The 20,402-nt window shown below is 43.4% G+C and overlaps 1 protein-coding gene across 1 annotated transcript; it reads right to left on the minus strand.

Moving 5' to 3' along the window:
* Positions 1–14,660: 14,660 nt before the first annotated feature.
* On the minus strand, positions 14,661–15,990 carry LOC136418319 (uncharacterized). The gene is made up of 4 exons (XM_066404347.1): positions 15,718–15,990; positions 15,153–15,650; positions 14,857–15,022; positions 14,661–14,791 (listed from the first exon to the last, which is right to left on the minus strand). Exons 1-4 carry the CDS (start codon positions 15,988–15,990, stop codon positions 14,661–14,663), a joined length of 1,068 nt encoding a protein of 355 aa, XP_066260444.1.
* Positions 15,991–20,402: the final 4,412 nt, after the last annotated feature.

Below are 20,402 nucleotides of genomic sequence, written 5' to 3' on the forward strand. Positions count from 1 at the left end.
TCCAGGTTAAACTTCTTTTCATCGCTGAAAACCACTTTGTTCCATCCCTCTGTCCAGATACGGTGATTGCGTGAAAACTCCAAACGTTCTTGCCGATGACACGTGAGAAGTAAAGGTTTCTTGCGTAGTTTTCTTCTTTTCAAATGTGGACACTTCTTTATTATTCTTAGGATTGTTCGCACGGACGCATTAGTTCCACTCCGATCCCTAATTTGCCTAGCTGTAGAAGAACAATTTGATGTAATTCGAAGAATCGCACGACGTTCCCTTGGTGTTGTTGCAGTTAAGATGCGTCCTCGCCGATTGTTGCCATAATTATTGATATCTTTTAAATAAGCATTGATTACCCATGAGCTTCGTCCGATTTTTCTTGCAATTTCTCTATTTCAATACTTCTCCTCTCGATATGCTCGAATGCTCCCTTTTTCTTCCAAAGATAAAGTTCTACCTCGTCCCATACTAATATTAAAAGCATTTACGACGTGCAAATTGTTATTAATCGATTGTTAATCTGTTGTCAAGTGGTATGGCCTTGTTTATTCTGCGTACATAGCCATCTAGGACTTCAAAAAGTTAATGAGAGTAATCAAGTGTCGCAGTGTGAATAATAGCATTTGCTTTGAAAATTCTTCTAACTCTAGAATTCTAAACTATTAAACGGGATGTTGAACGAATATTGTTAAAATATTTAATCTAATCATACATGCAGCTTACTAAACAAAAATTTGACTGTTAAAGAAAATTAAATCAAATAAATAGGTGAGAGTAATTAAGTGTCGCGCATTGTATATCATTTTTCAATTTAATCAAATTAATCAACAAATTTTTGCAAGTTTCAAAGCAATCCATGAATTCTTGATCCTGCACGATCTTAGTCTCTTTCTTTAGGCATTTGGTTAAAGGTTTGGTTAATTTGGCGAAGTTATTTATGAATCTTCGATAATACCTAAGGAGTCCTAAAAATCCCTTAATTTGTTTGGTAGTTCCCGGTAAGGGATAGTTTTTAGTCGCAACGATTTTCTCAGGGTTAGGTTTTACTCCTTCTGATGTTATCACATGGCCCAAGTACGCTACTTCCTTCCTAATGAATTCGCTCTTATCGAACTGTATCTTGAAATTCACTTCTCATAGTCGGTTGAATACGGCTCTTAATCTTTCCATGTGTTCCTGTAATGAGCTGGAAAATATGATAACGTGATCCAGGTATATCAGACAACTTTCGTTTTGCATTCCCCTTAAAATATTATCCATTACTCGTTGGAAAGTGGCTGGGGTGTTTTTTAATCCGAATGGCATCCTGCTGAATTCAAAATGTCCCTGTTCCGTGCTGAAAGCCGTTTTCTGAATATTCTGTTCTTCCATCTCTATTTGGTGGAAGCCACTAGCGAAATCCAAAGTAGTGAAATATTGACATCTCCTTAGTTTATCCACCAGGTCTGTGATATTTGGAAGAGAATACTTATCGTCGATCGTTTTTTCATTTAGTTTCCTGAAATCGATGCAAACTCTCCATTTCTGTTTTCCTGATGGGTCTAATTTGTTTGGCACAACCGAAATTAGGGCAGACCATAGGGAGTAGCTGGGTCTAATTATCCTTTGGTTCAACATTTTATTTATTTGGGTTTCCACTTCCTTTTTGTGTACGTACGGGTAGTGATATGTTTTGGCGTAGATTGAGGATTAATCCGTTGTCCTTATTTCATGTTTTGTTCTGTTTCTAAATGTAAGTGTCATTCCTTCATAGTAAAATACATCTGCGAATTCTTTACATAACTTGAGTATTTTCTCTTTTTCTTCAGTGTTAAGATGATCCGTCCTTATCTGGGTTTGGTCGAATTTTCGGCTATGATCGTAATATATAGGGTGTTTCCTAAACATGCGGCAAAAATTCAAGGGGTGTTTTATGTGTTTTTCAGGTGTTTCGGGTGTTTTTATGAAGAAAAGTTCAAATAAACATTTGGGGAAACATGCTTCCTAAGGGAACTAGGCCCTTTCAAATGAGACACCCGGAAGACGGTTTTTCGTCAATATTTTTGAAACCGTTCACACTGAAATTATGCAATTTGGTATATTGCATAAACTTTTGATGCTGAATCAAAATCTAAGTCCAGAATTGTAAAAATTTAATCAGAAGTATACCGCACTGGAGGGGTTAGGTGTAAAAATTACCCCACTTTTGCTAATAGTAATTTTTTTGTTATTTGTATTTTACAATATGAGGCCTGAAGCATGGTTACGTAAAAAAACTAATACTCTTGGTCGATATCGATAGGACCAATCGTTTTCGAGAAAATTACAAATTTTACTGTTCTATGTTATTTGTTATGCATGTTCTTCATCATCAATATAACAGAGATAAAAATATGGCATACCGCATTGAATTTACCAAGTAAAAAGGAATTCCAAATGTTTTTTTATCTTTTATTAAATGTCCAAAAGAATGCCACTTTTTATTTACAGCAAGCTGGTGCAGATATTGAAAATAAGATCAGTATAAACGTGGATTTCATTTGAATACCTATCGCAATTTATTATTTTGTTTATTATTTGAATAGTTGGCCTGCGCGGTCTCCCGATTTAAACCCTTTGGATTATTTCCTATGAGGCTATCTGAAGTCCTTAGTTTATATTACTCCAGTGGAAAGATTTGAGAAATCGAATAATTGTAGGGTGTAATGTAATAAGAAACGACCCTGGTATTTTTGAAAGAGTTCGGCAGTCAATGAAGAGAAGATTAGATTCCTGTATTCTAGCTGGTGGTGGTCGTTTTCAACAGTTTTTGTAGATAAGGATGCTTTACATGTAATAGGGAAAAGTATTTAGTTAATAAAGTAGCATAATATTATTATTGTCGAAAAATATTTTGCAATTTTCTCGAAAACGATTAGTCCTATCGATATCGACCAATAGTATTTTTTTTACGTAAACATGCTTCAGGCATCATATTGTAAAATGGAAATGACAAAAAAATTACTATTAGCAAAAGTGGGGTAGTTTTTACACCTAACCCCTCCAGTACGGTATACTTCTGATTAAAATTTTACAATTCTGGACTTTGATTCTGATTCAGCATCAAAAGTTTATGCAATATACCAAATTTCATAATTTCAGTGTGAACGGTTTCGAAAATATTAACGAAAAACCGTCTTCTGGGTGTCCTATTTGAAAGGGCCTAGCTCCCTTAGAAAGCATTTTTCCCCAAATGTTTATATGAACTTTTCTTCATAAAAACATCTGAGGAACCTCTCCTTGAATTTTTGCCGCATGTTGAGGAAACACCCTGTATTGCCATATTGTTTACGTCTATTCGATCACCTTCCTCAAAATCTTTAAATTTAAATGGGTTTAATACGTCTAGGATTATTGGTTCGTTTGTCATGTTTAATGCGGTAGTTATAGCTCTACCTTCCTTCGCTACTGATATGCAATTTTGTATTTCACATCTGCTTAATTTTTGGTACGGTATAATTATTTGTCCATTTAAAATATCTGTTTTTATTTCTATTATTTTTTCATTCATTAGTTCTATGGTCACATTATTAATGATCCTTTTTGTCTCCCTAAATTGTAAGTTTATTTTAGTGTAAGGTTTTATTAGATGTCCTGTACCATAATCTAATTTGGTCTGTAAAAATTTTAAATTGTCCATCCCTATTAAACCATGAAATACATTATGGAATTTGAATAGGTAAAATTTCATGAGCGGGTCTTGGAAGTTTAAATAATTTTGATACATGAATTTCTGCACTAAATTGGTGAGTTGATTCCTGAAATACCGTAGAAACTATGAACGGTTCTCTCTGAATAGAGTCTGGATAAAATTTCATAAATAGGTCGGGATCGAAAAATGATTTGCTAGCTCTGCTATGAATTAATAAATTCATGCCGTGTTCTGGAAGTAATACATATGAAAGTTCGCTACTATTGTTATTATTTAAAAATATTATTAGGTGTACAACTTTGCTTCCGCCGTTTTTTTTCCGAATTTCGCGATTTTATTGTAAAAAACTAATTATACCTTTAGGATCCAAAGTATTGTCCATCGCTGGCCACTACTTTCTCCCATCTTTCGGGCAGCATACGAATCCCGTGTTGAAAAAATTGGACATCTTTTGAAGCGATCCACGATTCTATCCAATTTCTTACTTCTTCATAAGACCGGAAGTGTTGGTCAGCTAGCCCATGTGCCATGGATCGAAACAAGTGATAATCAGAAGGAGCTAGGTCAGGAGAATATGGCGGGTGGGGTAGGACTTCCCATTTCAATGTTTCCAAGTATTTCTTGACCACTTGCGCAACATGGGGTCGAGCATTATCGTGCTGCAAAATCACTTTATCATGTCTCTCGTTGTATTGCAGCCGTTTCTTTTTCAATGCTCGGCTCAAACGCATTAATTGGGTTCGATAAAGAGCACCTGTGATTGTTTCAGTTGGTTGTAACAGCTCATAATATATTACGCCGAGTTGATCCCACCAAATACAGAGCATGATTTTGGAACCATGAATAGACGGTTTGGCCGTCGACGTGGAAGCATGGCCGGGATATCCCCAAGTCTTTTTGCGTTTGGGATTATCGTAATGAACCCATTTCTCGTCCCCAGTCACAATACGATGCAGAAATCCCTTCCGTCTTTGCCTTGCAAGCAACTGTTCACAAGCGAACAGACGCCTGTCAATATCTCTTGGTTTCAACTCGTACGGCACCCAATATCCTTGCTTCTGAATCATTCCCATGTCTTTGAGGCGTTTTGAGATTGTTTGTTGAGTCACTCCCAATGATTGTGCCAATTCTTGTTGACTTTGACACGAGTCTTCGTCAAGTAATGCTTCCAAGTTCGCATCTTGGAAAACCTTCTTTCTTCCACCGCAATGTTGGTCTTCGACGTGAAAATCACCGTTCTTGAAGCGCTGAAACCACTCACGACATGTCCTTTCACTAATAGTGGCTTCCCCATAAGTATCTGAGAGCATTCGATGAGCCTCAGCAGCAGATTTCTTCATATTGAAGCAGAAAAGTAAAACCTCCCGCAAATGACGAGAATTTGGCTCGTACACTGACATTTTCAATTGCGAATAACTTTATGATGAAGACACAAATAGACTAATATTTTTATGAGGTTATGTTAACAGGTGCCCAAGGCTCCTGCATGCCCACATGGGGTTATTTATTTCGATCATTACTTACCGCTACATACATCTATTCAAAAACGGCGGAAGCAAAGTTGTACACCTAATAATTCAGGTCTCATGTTCAACAGTTGACCTGGCTGGCCATCATAAAATTCGCGTCAGCGTCTGTTTATTCGTCAAAATGATAAGGATCAGGTTGAGTCTGGTGATTCTCGTGTTTAGTTGTATGTTCGATTCCCGAGCAATTACTTTGTATTTTATCTACAGTGTCTGAGATATAAAGTACTTCAACAACAAAGTTGGATTGTTAATTATTACTTTGTTGGAATGTATTTTGTAGGCGGAGATCGTTTTGGAAATTAAGTCTGTATGTGTTGTTAGTTTGCCTGGTAGATATGCTCATGGGTGTAGGGTTTTTTTTTTACGAGGCAAAAATCTTCAAAAGACACCCAGCCTGTTGTTCTAGCGGCTGGATAATGTGGGATTCACCAGGGTAAATGCCTAAGTGCCTACCCACTAAAAACCTCAGTTCCATTTGTGCCCTCAACCGACCCGGAACTGATCCTGGGGATATGACGTTGGTATCGGCTGAGGCTCCGGTGTTTTTTGTTTTTTTTCTTTTTGGGAAACCTACTATACTGTCGACAGGGATCTCACAAAAAAGATTTTCACGTAGTGAATGAAAAAAGGAAAACAAACCTACGTGACTAATTTAATATTAAATTTTTTAATTTAAACTTTGGCTTTGATATTGAAAATCCTACAATATGCCGAAAATAATTACGCTCCCGATCGATTTTAGGATTATGCTTCCATGGTGGTACGTTCCATCCTTTCTTTTACCTTGATCATGTTAGTAATGATTTTTCTGCATTTGTCCCAGCTTTTTTTTACTTACGAGCATCGTCTCGATCAATGCTTTCGGAGTTAGTGCGTTCACGCACGTACGCAATTCGTTTCTTTGAGTCTCAAAAAGGGTGCACCGGAAAATACAATGTTCCGCGGTATCTTCTATCCCGCAGCTCGTGCAATCCGGTTCCGTTTTCCCGATGCGGTGCGTGAAGGCCCTAAAATTTCCGTGACCGCTAAACGCCTGAGTTAAGTAATAATTCAGGCGTCTGTGTTTGCACGAAACCCAGACTTCGAGATTAGGGATTCATTTCTTAGTCCACTGTCCCTTGTCTTCGAGTCTTGTCCAGCGATCTTGCCATTTCTGGATGATCGCGGTTCGGGCCGCTTTTCTATCGGCCCTGGTGGCTCGCGGAAGAACGCTGAGCTGGGTTCTCTCTTCGATTAATAACTCGATGGGAGGAATTCCCGCCAGAACTTGCACCGCTTCGTAAGAGACAGTGCGATACGTGCACACGACTTTTACTAGTGCTTTTCTTTGCACCCTTAGCAACATGCGCGCGTATTTTTTGATTTTCCTAATCCCTCCCCAAACGGGGGCGGCGTAGAGGAGCGTCGATTGCACCACTCCGTAAAGCAGGTGTCTTTTTGCGTGGATCGTCTATCGTCGGTATAATCCTTTGCAATTGTTCTAATTTCTTTAAACTTTTGTCGCAAATTGCTTTCACGTGTCGGGCAAAATACAAGTTTTCCCCGAATTCGACGCCTAAATATCTTAAGGATTTTTTAGGCGTCACGCGAACGTCGTCAACTAAGAAAAACAATTTGTTTCTATCCCTCTTTCCGCTAAGGATAACCGCTTCGGTTTTTTTCGGGGCTATCGCCAACGAGTGGTCAGTCAGCCATTGCACGCATCGATTTATGGCCGCCTCCGACTCGTCGACGAGTTCGAGCCTATCGGAGTCGCAGACGACAAGAGCGATGTCGTCCGTATAGCCGATTGCCGTGACGCGCTCTGATTGGCCCACCGCTACGGCCAATATAGGGTCGTACATTACGTTCCATAGCAGAGGGCCCAGTACCGATCCTTGTGGTATGCCCATCGCCATATTGAACTCGGTGTCTTTATCTATCTTGACTATTCTATTCACAAAATAATTTTTAATTATGTTTATTAAATAATTCGAGATGTTTCTTCTCGACAACTCGTTTACTATGCATGTCCATGATGCAGTGTTGAACGCGGTTTTCACGTCTAGAGTAATTAACGCGCACCAACTTTCCTCGCGACCGCGCCGATTTTTCGCGGCGTCGACGACATCGAGAACTCGCGTCATGGCGTGCATTGCGGATCTATTTTTTCTGAAACCAAATTGTACATCGGAAAGCGGATATTTTGCTTCCAGTTCCTCTTCGAGACGATTCTTGATGAGGTGTTCGTACAATTTGGCCGCGGCATCTACCAAACAAATGGGCCTGTACGATCCCAGCTGTTCGCTATCCTTGGTCGGTTTAAGAAGCAGGATTAGCTTGGTTACCTTCTAGGAATTCGGAAATTATTGGTCTTCCAACATTTGATTTAACAGTCCAAGCCACACGTCCGAGTATGCTTCGAAACTGAACTTGACCGCTTCCGCCCTCATCCCGTCGGGTCCAGGGGCAGCTGCGTTTTTTAATTTATTCGCGGCCGCTTGTACTTCCTCTTTCGAGAACTGAGTATAAACGACTGGCATGATTTTTCCTGGAACGTAGCCGGGGCCTCGCGGAAAGAGGTATTCCGCGATTTCCAATTTTCTGGGCGTCGTCAATTCGAAAGGATTTCCGGGCTTGAGATACCTCATGACGATTTTGTAACCGTCCCTCCAGACGTCCTTGTCGAGTTTACGGCATAATTCGACCCAGTTAGCGTTTTTACGACTATTTATCTCTTTTTGAAGTTTCTTTTTCTCGTCCTTGTATTTTTGCCACGACGCTTCCACATTACATCCGCGACATTACGATTTCCGCGGGCGCGAAGCGCAAGTCTCCTAGCCTTTACACAATTCTTCCTACTACTATCGATTTCTTCGGTCCACCAGTACAGATTTTGACTGCCGGTTGCACCGTTGCGATTTGCATCGCACGCGGCCCGGTAAGCTATTCGCATGATTTTCGATAACTCTTTCCCGCTATTCACCTCGGGGTAGCGGGTCAAAAGTTCACCGAAGGTATCGACGAATTTTTGCTTTTCCGACTTTATGCAGCCGTCTTGCAGTTGCGTTTTCCGTGCCGGCTTGCTGCAAATTTAAAATGAAATATATGTCTGTGCGGCGAACACGGCTGATTATCCAAGACCTGCCAATTAGTGACGCGATTGGCCAGGTTTTCGCTTGCAAACGTGACGTCGATGCACGTTTGCTGCTCTCTTCTGATGAATGTGGGCTCGCCCGTGTTTAGAGCCCTAGACTAAGTCGAGTCCCACACACATCTGGGATAGCGCCGCGCCTCTGGTGTTTTCGGTCGTCAATCGCCAATCGGGCGATTTTGAATTGAGGTCGCCCATTAAAATTAATTCGCCGTGTCGGCCGGCAGCTGCTTGTTGCAAATCGTTCAAGTATTGATCGAATTGGACCCTCGTGCAGTTAGGTGAAATGTATCCGGCTATAATTGTGTATTCTTCTCCGAATAGTACAATTATGCCGTCTCCGCGCTTAATTTTCGAAAAATTGACCGTATTGGTCCAAACATAAATAGCGACATTTTGTAAATTATCGCTTAGCCATTTTGGATTTCTTTGCAACAATTTTTTATTAGGCTTGCTAGCCACTATTAGATCGGCATTTCGCTTAGCTGCTTCAAAGAAGGCCATGTCGTGCGCTTTTATGGAGCAATCGGCATTGATTTGTAGAAAAGTCGTTCTAAATTGTATTTTCATAATGTTATGGATGTTTTCACGGAAAAAGAAAAACTTTAAAGAGAGAGCAAGAGCTGTACCTGTTGTTGTGAGAGGTAGGTGTTTTAAAGAAAACTAAATAAGACGAACGGTTAGGAGTTTCCTTCTTTTTTTTTTATATATTTATTACGGCGTCTATTCGCGTTCCGATGTGATTGTTGCATCACTATCACCGTCGTTTTCGTCCGTTTTGTTACCTTGACGGCGGTCCGGAATTTGTTTTTCGTCTCGGCGGGCTGCTCGCGTTGCTTCAAGTCCCGCGGTTTTCAACGCGTCTCGGAATTTCCCGCAATTCGCGGTCCCAGGGCAGTGACTCTTTTCCTTGCAAAGAACACAGACGCATTCCTCGTCTTTTTTGGTGTAGTTTTTTCCGCGGTGGTCCGATTTTCCACAGCGGAAACAGCACTTTCTGCGGTCCAGGCCTTTGCATTGAGCCGACATGTGATCGTATGCCCAGCAATTTCGACACTTTTCAATCTTAAGATGCCGCTCCAGTCGGTATCTTACCAATCCGACGCGGAGTCCCGATTCAAGGAGTTTTTCTGCGAGTTTTTCGTACAGTCTTACCGTGACTGCTTGTGATGACTTCGCGTAGGGCCTCATCTCTCCGATCGCGACGTCCGCCTCCTTAAGATCAGGCAATTTATTTTTTAGGGCCTTTAACACCTCTTTTTTTGATGCGGACACATTCATGCCTCTAATGAATAGGGATACTTTCTTTTGCCGTTCCTTGAGCAGGCGGACGTTGTCTTTTCCGAGCGACTTTCCGATGTCCCTATCCAGAGCCTCCAAAGCCGACTCATCTTTTTCGAGGGTTATAATTAAGTTCCCCTCCTTATCTGTTTTTATTGTCTTAATAGACTCTTTTTTTTAATTCTCCCCCAGGGACGAGTTAATTTTCTTTATTGTTTCCGCTGCGTTTTCTTTCTGTTTATTCACGACGATCGCATACGTCGCGAAATTGCGTTTTTTAGTTGGCACGGTTTGTCGCCGGCCATCGGACGTCTTAGACTGCATCGTGAACAGCCTAATTTTTTGTTCCGATTCGCGGAAGATGAATTGAATCATCTTTCGGAGTTTTCCCACGGGCATTCCGTTAATGTGGTGGAAAGCCACATTTTTATCTTGCCCTAGTTCCAATTTTAATTGGACGAGTTACGCGAAAGTTCCGCTTTCGTTTTCCGCCACGAGGACCTTCGCAACTTTTTGGCCTAAAAATTTGCTTTGTGTTTTAGTTTTTATCTTGGTCACGCGTTCCAAGATATCAAGGACTCCGATTTCCGTTAGTTCCGGGAATCGCTTTTTGAACTGGGATTGGATACCCGCGTCCATTTCCAAATCGTATTTTTCGACGAAAACGACTTTCGTCTCATCCGGGAATTTGTTGTCCTCGACGGGATTTCCAATCACGATTTCGGTGGATGTATATAGCATGTTTGATCACGCTTTACCCTCCACTTGTTTCCATGCCTGGAACGAGGTTTCGTCCGGGAAACTTTCTAGGGCCGAATCTTCTCCCGTTTGCACGCACATTTCTCGCATTGCAGGCGCGAGAGTGCCGTCTGTTTGACTTGCCGCCGATGCGACCGATATCGACTTCACGGGCGAGGTGGAGAATTTTCCAATTTGATTCGCTAAAAGCATTTTGTTGTCATGCATTTTATCGACACAGATTTTAATTTTATGCGCGAACTCCTTAATCTCACACTTAGTACTTTTGTGAGCTTTCACGAGAGCCATCATTTTATGCCCTTCGACGTACACGGTGTTAATGAGGAGGAGAACCTCCTCGGCTATTTCATTTTTTGTTGGTTTTTCCGCTTTTTTTGCGGCCGCATTTCTGTTTAATTTCCAGCGCCCTTCTCCCTCCGAAGCGGAGGAGTATCCGGAGCTAGAACTTAGGGGGGGCCTGTGCTTTTTGGCCCTTCTTTGGGAGCAAGTCCCCACTAATTCCTCCCCACGGCTGGAGGTTCCTACCTCCACAATGGGACCCATTGTGGGGGTAATTAAAATAATTTTTTTGGCGCCAAACAGCACAGTTCCCATCCAGAATCGAACGGATGGTACCCAGATGTTTTTTATGAGAGTGTAAAAGCTTTCGACCTGAGAAGGACGATTTATGGCACTCAGGCCTAAAATAAATTTACGAGCAAATTGGGATTTAACGACTTACTCAGACTTTTTTGTTTTCACAATTAATCCTTGTAACTCACCAAATCACACTTGCACTATCAAAGCACTTGGTTCAACGCAAAGTACTCGTCACGCGCTTTCCATAGACACAAAAAAAAAGAGATCTCGCACTATTTATGCCGCAGTAACGAGCCGATTTGCGCCGGAGCCAATCATACACGTCTCGCTTGGACGCTTGTTCGCACCGAACTTGTGGGTGTAGGGTTAGGTAAGGATTTGTTTTGGTTGTGTCGCAAAACATTATTGGTTGGTCTTTGTCCGAATTCTCTCGAATTATTTGAGAATTGGGGTCTTTGACTGAAAGAGGGTGGTGAATATTTTTATCTGAAATTGGGTCTTGCTTTTTGTAGACTTTTCTTAAACTTATCCATATATTCTACAAGTTCTGTAAATCTATCTGTTTCTTTTATATTTATTTCAATTCTACTTAGGGCATCAGCATTTGTATTTAGTTTCTCCTTCTTATATATAATATTATAATCAAACTCTTCTAACCTAATACGCCATCTTAACAGTTTTGAGGATGGGTCTTTTAAATTTAATAACCATTGTAATGGTTTATGATCCGTTACTATATTAAATTTCCTCTCAAAAAGATAAGGTCTGAAATGTTTAGTTTCCCATACTAGGTAGAGGCATTCTTTTTCAATAGTCGAATATTTCTGTTCTGAATCATTTAAAGTTTTCGATGCACATGCGATGAGTAAATCTTGACCAAATTGTCCTGCGACAACACTACACCTAATGCTACATTACTTGCGTCGCAAGTTAGATTGAATGGTTTGGACATATTTGGATATTGGAGAATTGACCCGTTAATTAATAAAGTTTTACAGGTTTAGAAACAATCAAAGAATTCTTTGTTATGTTCAATCTTGACACCTTTCTTTAAACATTTTGTCAATGGTTTAGTTAATTTGGCAAAGTTATTAATAAATTTCCGATAATAACCCAATAATCCTAGGAATCCATTAATTTGTTTTACATTTGTCGGTATTGGATAGTTTTTATCGCAAAAATTTAGTCTGGATTCGGTTTTACTCCTTCTGACGTCACAATGTGTCCTAAATATGCTACTTCCTTTCTCAAAAATTCGCTTTTGTCCATTTATATTTTAAAATTGGATTCTCCTAATCTATTGAATACTGATCTTTTATTTTTTTTTTTATCGTGGAAAAAATCTTCTGAAGACACCCGGCCTGGTGGTCTAGCGGCCAGGTAGTGTGAGATTCACCCGGAGGACTCGTCCCGCACTCAGCTAGCTGTTTGCTGAGGCGAGTCCTCCGAGCGCCTACCCACTAAAAAAACCTCGCTCTTCTTTCGCCTGAGCTGTTCTCGCCTCCGGGACAATCCAATTCTAGGGACATTCGCTGTCGTTGGCGAGTGGTGTCGTGTTCTGTGGGGTGGGTGAAAGTTCCTCCCCTCTGTTCTTGGTTTTCGTGGCCTCCGCGTTAGTTTAACCGTACCTTCCTCCACGGGGATTGGTTACCCGATCTCGGAAAGCAGGGGTCACCACGCTGAGCGCCACTTCTTGGCTTCTTTGGTGGTCCCCGCGTTAGTTTTTCCTACCGTCCTCCACCGGGATTGGTTACCGATCTTGGGAGCAGGGGCACCACGCGGAGATCCTGTTTGCTTTTTGGCTCCCTCATCCTATGGGATCGCTAACCGCGAGACCATTCCCCGCCGGATGGCGTTTCCCTGGTTCTCGTCCAGCTCGTCTTCCTCCTGGCCCTCCGTCAGGTCTTCCGTCGGGGCTTCCCTCTGGAACTCCGTCAGGTCATCCGTCAGGTAGTCCGTGTGGACTTCCATCGGGGCTTCCATCTGGTACTCCCTCAGGTCTTCCGTCAGGGCTTCCATCTGGCTCACCGTCAGGTCATCCGTCAGATGGTCCGTTTGGTCTTCCTCCAGGTCTTCTTCCTCGTCTGGTGTTTGTCCCATCCTTACCTTTTCCATCACTATGGCGGTGATGGCCTCGGTACAGTGATCCCATTTGCTCCTTGACTCCAGCATACCATTTATCAGGGATTTTGGAGTCAGTTCTTCGACGCAGCGTTCTACAGCTGTCTGTCGATCTCGGAACACTGAGCATCTGAAGATGCAGTGTTCCGCTGTGTCTCGTACTCCGCACGTTTGGCAATTCGGTTCTGTCTTGCCTATTATGTGGGTAAAACTTCTGAAACTTCCGTGACCGCTGAAAGCCTGGGTCAGGTAGAAGTTCAGATTCTTGTGTCGGCACGCTGTCCAGGGTCAGGGATCAGTGTTTTCGTCCACTGTGCCTTCCCCTCCAGTTTGGTCCATCTCTCTTACCACTTCTCGATGGTCCTCTTTCTGGCTTTTCTTCTGTCCCGGGGGGTGACCGACGGTAGTTGGTTCAGCTCCGTTCTTTCCTGAACCAACAGGTCGATATGGGGGGTGCTGGGCAGGTCCTGGATCGCTTCGACCGATACCGTCCGGTACGCCGAAATCGTTCTGGCGAGGGCTTTCCTCTGCACGCTCGCTATCTTTTGGCCGTACTTCTTGGTTCTCAAAGTTGGTCCCCAGATAGGGGCTGCGTACAGGAGCGTCGACTGAGCGACTCCGTACAGGAGCAGTCTTTTCTGGGTCGTGGGCCCCCGTAATGTTGGCATGATCCTCTGCAGTTGGCCGATTTTTTTCATCGTCTTGCTGCAGGCGTTCGTTACGTGCTGCCCGAAGTGCATGTTGGCTCCGAACAGCACTCCCAGATACCGTACCGTTTTTTGGGGTACTATTTCCAGACCTCCGACTTGGAACTTTATATGTTTGTCCTATCTCTTTTGCCGTGAAGTATCACGGCTTCCGTCTTTTCCGGTGCTAGCTTCAGCGAGTGGTCTTTGAGCCATCTCTCGCATCTTCTGATTGCTTCGTTCGCTTCGGTTATTAGCTCGGCTTTGTTGTCGCCGGCTATGACGAGGGCTACCTCGTCGGCGTAGCCTATCGGTGTAGCTTTGTTAGTTTTTCCGGCCTCCAGCATGACATCGTACATGATGTTCCAGAGCATCGGTCCGAGCACCGATCCCTGGGGAACACCCCGCGCCATCTCTAGGTCCGTATTCTTGTCTATCATGATTTTTCTTTTGGCGAAATAATCCTTGACCATGTTGACGAGGTAGTCCGACACTCGTCTCCTTTCGAGTTCCTTCACCAGACACAGCCACTAGGCTGTGTTGAAGACATTTTTGACGTCCAGTGTCACCAGTGCGCACCTGCGCTCGCTGCGTCGGTTCTCAAGTTGGTTTCTTCTGTGCTCGGCAGCTAGATCCATTACTTGTCGCATGGCTTGGAAGGTCGATCTTCCCTTCCTGAAGCCGTACTGCCGGTCCGACAGCGGTCCTTTTTCGGTCAACTCCCTGTCAAGTCGCTCCTTGATCAGGTGTTCCAGTAGTTTTGCTGCGGCGTTGATGAGGCAAATCGGCCTGTACGCGTCTGGTCTCTTGTCTTCTTTGCTTTTATTTGGTTTTAAAAGCAGGATTAGTTTCGCCGTTTTCCATCGCTCTGGGAATTCTTGAGCCGTCAGAGCGTTGTTCATGATGCGTAGTCAAGTTTCTGGGTACGCATCCACACTGAATTTGACGGCATCCGCTCCCAGGCCGTCGGGTCCTGGGGCTGCTTTGCTTTTCAATGTGGCCGTTGCTTTCGTGAGTTCCTCCTCATCGAAAAGGATAACATCTTCTTTTCCGGTATGAATCCCATGCCTCGGGGAAAGAGGTGTTTGGCGACCTCCATCTTCTTACCCGTCGTCAGCGCGTAGGGATTTCCTGGCTTCAGGTGTTTCATGACAATTCTGTATCCGTCACCCCAGATGTCATCTTCCAGTGCCTGGCATAGCTCGGTCCAATTCCGTTTCTTTTGTTTCTTGATTTCCCTATGGAGCTTTTTTCTTGCTGCCTTGTGCAGGCTCTACGGATCTTCTTCTGTAGACAGATTTGAGGCACGACGGCGCATCTCCCCGTCATTTTTATTTGCCCTCAGCGCTCGTCTTCTTAACGCTATGCATTCTTTCCTGCACTGTTCAATTTCTTCCGTTCACCAGTACGGTTGTTCGTTTCTGCGACTGCCTTGATCCCTTCTCGACGACGCTTCTCGTCGAGCGGATTTCATCAGGCGCGTGATGTCCGCAGTTTACATCTTCGTTCTTTCTCGCGAGGAGGCCGCCGAAGGCTGCAACGTACCTCTCCTTGTCCAATTTGGGAGAGAATGCCCCTGCTCCCCGCTCATCTTTTCGAGTTTTGTTCTTGCTCTTCTTGCCTCCGACCTCGAAATAGATGTGCCTGTGCGGAGAGCTTGGCTCGTTTTGGTCCAGGACCTGCCAGTTCTTCACCCGGGCGGCAAGTCCCTCACTGGCGAAAGTGACGTCGATCCAGGACGTCTGATTTCTTCTGACGAACGTCGGCTCCCCGGTGTTTAGCGTTACCAGGTCTAGGCCAGCGCACATCTGCGCTAGTGCCGCGCCTCCCTTGTCTTCGGCCTTTGCCCCCATTCTGGGGATTTTGCATTGAAAGCTCGCCTCTTCTGCCGGCGGTCGCGTCTTGGATTTCATCAAGCCGACGTTCGAAATCCTTGATAGAGTAGTTAGGTGAGATGTAACATGCTACTATCGTGTAGTCCTCTCCTATCAGTATGACGGTTCCGTCTTGGTCTCTCCGAACTCTTTCCAGCGTGATCGAGTCGGTCCTGACGTAAGCTCCCACGTCGTCGTTATCGTCACAGTTCCAACTCGGGTTGTTTCTGATCAGATTCCTATTGGGCTCGCTGGCTATTATCAGGTCCACGTCCCTCTTGGACGCTTCCAAATACGCCATGTCATGGGCTTTCATGGACCTGTCTGCGTTGATTTGTAGCACCTTGATCCTCTCGGTGAGTCTCATCTTTGTTGTTTCTTTCGGTTGCTCCCTAGGTTTGTTGTTTTTGAATTAGGGGGGGTGCTTGCTTACTACTAGGAGGAGGGGGGGAGGGGTTCTTTCGATTTAATGTGAACCCCTTCTCTTTTCCCTGGCATCCTTTTGTGTGACCCCCCATCGCTCTCGCTTCTCCCTTCTTCCGTCTGGCCGTGTTGCGGGGCTTGTCCTGCTTCCGCTTTCCTGGTTCCGGCGGATGCCGCTGGTGCCGGTGCCGCCGAGCCTTTTCCTTTGGCCGTTGTTCTGGCGGTATTCAGAGCCGCTCTGAATTTTGGGCATTTGTTCCCTCCCGAGAAATGCCCCTTTTTTTCGCAGAGGAGACACGTGCAGTCCTCCTCTCGCTCCTGGCAATCCTTGCTACGATGCCCAGTTTTTCCACATCTGTAGCAGTTCTCCCTCCGGATTTTTCTGGTGCATTCCGACGTTCTATGGTCGAACGCCCAGCAGCTGTTACATTTGACGATCTGTAGATGCTCGTCGACTTTACACCTGACGAGTCCTATAGTCAGGAATTTCCCTTGCAGGATCAGTTCAGCTTGATCTCTCGGCATGTGCACCGTGATCGCCCTTGCTGCCCGTCCTAGTGGCCTCATCTCTCCCATTCTGACATCGTTTGGTTTAAGGTCAGGTGCTACCGAGATCATTGCTTCCATTACGTCCTTCTTCGTGGACGTGATTTCCAAACCTCTCACGTGTAGAGTCGCCCGGGCTTGTCGTTCCTTGCAGAGGCGGACGTTTTCCTCTCCTACCGTCCTCTGGATGGCTTCGCCGGCCAGTTTGAGCGCTTTGTCATCTTTATCCATCGTTATGATGAGATTGCCTTCTTTGTTCGTTCTTATGGCCCTGAAGAGGCCATTGCCTCCTTTCTCAAGGCCTTTTTTGATGTCGGAAATCGTTTCCGACGCCGACTTGTCTTTATTTTTGTTCACCACAATTGCGTATGTGGGGAACTTCTTGGCCTTCGGGGTTTTCCACCTGTCGTGGGGTGGGGGGCCGCTGGCTCGGTACCTGTATTTGCCGGGCTGCGTAGATCCTTATGCGTTGGTCTTCCTTGCGGAAGATGAATTCAACCAACTTCTGCAGTTTCGGCAAGGTCACACCATTCAGCTGGTGTAGCGCTATTTTTGGCAATTCTGCTACTTCTTTTTGCAGCCTGGTTAAAGCTGCAAAAAGATTTTCTTCATAGGGCAGCGCGATGATCTTGAAGATCTTTGTTCCTTTGATTTCGCCGCCCACCTTTTTGGATTGGACCCTCGTCACTAATTCGATGGCGTCGAAGTCCTCCATTTCCATGAGTTCAGGATACCTGTTCCTATACAGACGCTGGACCCCTGTCTCCATCTTCAAGTCGTCCTGTTCCACAAAAACCACTTTTGCCCCTCCGGACACTTGTTCCTCAACTGGGTTCATGTATACGACCTCCGAAGAGGTGTACATTGATTCGGCCCAGTCCTGGCTTTCTTGTTTGCCTCGTAGGTGGTTTCTACGGGCATCTTAGTCAATTGCTGCTGTTGTTTAGCAGCTTTCCTCGGCGTCGGCGTGGGCGTCGTCTGGACGACGCAATCCTTCGTGCTTGCAGTAGCAAGTGCGACGGCGGCGTCTGTCTGGTTACCGCCGTCTTTACACACTGGCTTTTTCTTTGCCTCTACATGCTGGGTTTGTGTGGATTGCTCCACGTAAACCGCCGTTTTGGCTTCGCTCCTAAGCGAGTTCACTTTCTCAATCAGCCTCTTTAATTTTATGGCCGATTCCTTAATTTCCTTTTTGGTGTTTGTGTTTACAGCAACTAGTCTGTCCAATCTTCGTGCCTCGTCTCCGAGTGTCGTCATCAGTTGACTAATTTCCTCCTCTACTTTGGTCGTCATCTTTGATTTGCTACTCTCGCATCTTGTCGTCGCTGGCTTCGGGAATCGTCCTTTGGTTCCTCCCTAGTCGTTCATCATCTTCGTTTTGGCTTCACTCGTCAAGACGTCTTTTTCCTTTAATTAAAAAATTAAAAGAAAAAGGAAAAGGAAAATCCTTGCCTATGTCCGGATGCGAACCCGGTGCAGCCGTTTGAATTGCTGCTGGATAACCAGTAAGCTAAAACTTATTCGTGGAATAGCAAATTGGATTCTCTTAACACTCGGATTTTTCCCGAATTATTTTCTAAAGAAAAAATTTCGGTCAAGCGATTCACGCTGGACTATCCCGTGGTTCAGCCCACTCGGCTATCAATGTTCTTGGGATCCTGTGTTGGATCTCCTATTCTCTCGTCTATTTGAGGGTTTTTTTTTTCCCAAAAAATTGTTTTTAAAAACGCCCCTTGCGCTTTCCTTCGGATTTTTCTCGGTTCTCCTCGGCTTCCATGCTCGGAAGCGAACTCGGGGCTCGCGCCTCGTTTTCTACTGAATAGCCCACTAGGCTATTGACTGTCTTGCAAATTCTGTATTGAACCTTCTACACTATCGCCTTTTAGGGAGTTTTTCCCTTGGAAACGTTTTTGGATTTCCACCCTTCCTTGCACGCTTTTCCTTGTTTTTGGTCGAGTTTTTTCACTTTCCCGCACTCGCACACTCTCGCGCACTTTCCCGCACTTCGTGTCCTGTCATTTCCCGGGTCCTGCTTTCCGTTTTTCACCGAAAAAAGTCCCGATTTCGTTCTTTCCAAAAAGGTCAGAACGAAAACTCCCCGTGGACCGTTACAAAACGTTTTCGGTTGCACGGGGTCAACGGTTTTTTAACGGTTTTTTCACTTTCCTTGTGGGGGAAACTGCCCCCGCCCGTCTGGGGTGGTAATCCCGTTATTACCGACGGTATTAACGGATTTTGCACAGTTTTTTCAAAAAAATTTTTCGTAGACACTTGGGTCGTAACTACCCCTAGCTTTTGAGACCGAAATCAAGTTTCTATCTCAATTTTTTTCCGCTTTACTGCGCTGTTTCTGCCGGAGCTCGATCGTACGATGTTGCTCAGGCCGTGTCCAGTACAGAACTCGCTGAATACTGATCTAAGCCGACTCCAAATGCTCTTGTAATGATGTAGAAAAAATTATATTATCTAAATGAACCAAACATTTTTCATTTTGAATTCCTCTCAGAATATTATCCATCATTCTTTGAAAAGTTACTGGGACATTTTTTAATCCGAAAGGCATACCAGTCAAGGTATCCTTGTACTATGCTAAAGGCGGTCTTTGGTATATCGGCCTCTTCCATCTCTATTTGATGAAATCCACTTGCGAAATCCAACGTGCTAAAATATTGACATTTTCCTAATTTGTCTAAAAGGTCAATTATGTTTGGAAGCGGGTATTTGTCATCTATTGTTTTTTCATTGAGTTTTCGAAAATCTACACATACGGACCATTTTTGTTTTCCTGATGCGTCAGCCTTTTTTGGTACTGCGCAAATTGGTGCAAATCTTGGTGAATTGCTAGGATGGACTATATTTAGATTTAACATTTTGTTTATTTGATTTTGCACTTCTTGTTTGTGTACAAATGGGTAATGGTACGATTTTGCGTAGACCAGTAGTTCATCAAATGTTTTTATCGAAAGTTTAATTTTACTGGTGAATGTAAGGGGTATTATGTTCATGGTAAAATATATCGGAATATTCTTTACACAAACTCAAATTTTTTTATCTTTCTTCTTTATTGAGACGATCGGTTCGAATTTCCGAAGGATTAAACTCTTGTAGTGCTTTAGGATCGGTTTCAAGGAAATTTATGTCCATTGATGCATCATAATCATCATCATAGGTTTCTACTTTAAATGGTTTTGAAATATCCACGATAACCAGTTCAATTGTATTATTCAATATTGTTGTTAGAGCGAAATCATTTCTAGTTTTTGTAATACAATTTGGAATTTCACAATTATGTAATCTCTGATATGATATTATAATGTCTCCATATTGAACATCTGTTTTAATTTGAACAACCTGTTCCCTACATGGTTGTACTGTAACGTTATTTATTTGAGTTATATACTCGTGTGCCGAGCGGGTCTTTTTAAAATAAGAAACACTAATCACTCCAAATTAAATTACTTGATTTATTTATAAGATTAAATTTTATTACAACACCTCAATTTGTTAGCTCTTACTGATTACTGCTAAGTGTCTGATGATTTTATGATATCTATACAATGCGCTTAAAACTACTTATATTCTAACTATGCAATCGTCAGCAAAATGGCAATCGTGCTGCAGGCCTTGGTGAGGTCAATGGTATTTCCTGGTGATATAACACTTGGTTTTTTGTTTTGTAAAATTGCAATTGTATTTTAGTGTATGGTGTTACCAAGGTTCCCTTATCATAATCCAATTTTGTTTACAAAATTTTTAGATCGACTATACCTATCAAACTATCGAAAACGTTATGAAATTTAAACAAACAAA

Source organism: Euwallacea similis, chromosome 34 (assembly GCF_039881205.1).
Source record: "Euwallacea similis isolate ESF13 chromosome 34, ESF131.1, whole genome shotgun sequence".
NCBI classification, from domain to species: domain Eukaryota; kingdom Metazoa; phylum Arthropoda; class Insecta; order Coleoptera; family Curculionidae; genus Euwallacea; species Euwallacea similis.

Excerpts from the sequence above, each read along its gene's own strand:
- LOC136418319 (XM_066404347.1), bottom strand. The coding sequence starts at position 15,990 with ATGAGACTCACCGAGAGGATCAAGGTGCTACAAATCAACGCAGACAGG. Across the intron at positions 15,651-15,717 it reads TAGGAGAGGACTACACGATA|ACGCGACCGCCGGCAGAAGA; the intron begins GTAGCATGTTAC and ends ATGAAATCCAAG. Across the intron at positions 15,023-15,152 it reads AGAAACGAACAACCGTACTG|AGCCTGCACAAGGCAGCAAG; the intron begins GTGAACGGAAGA and ends GAAGATCCGTAG.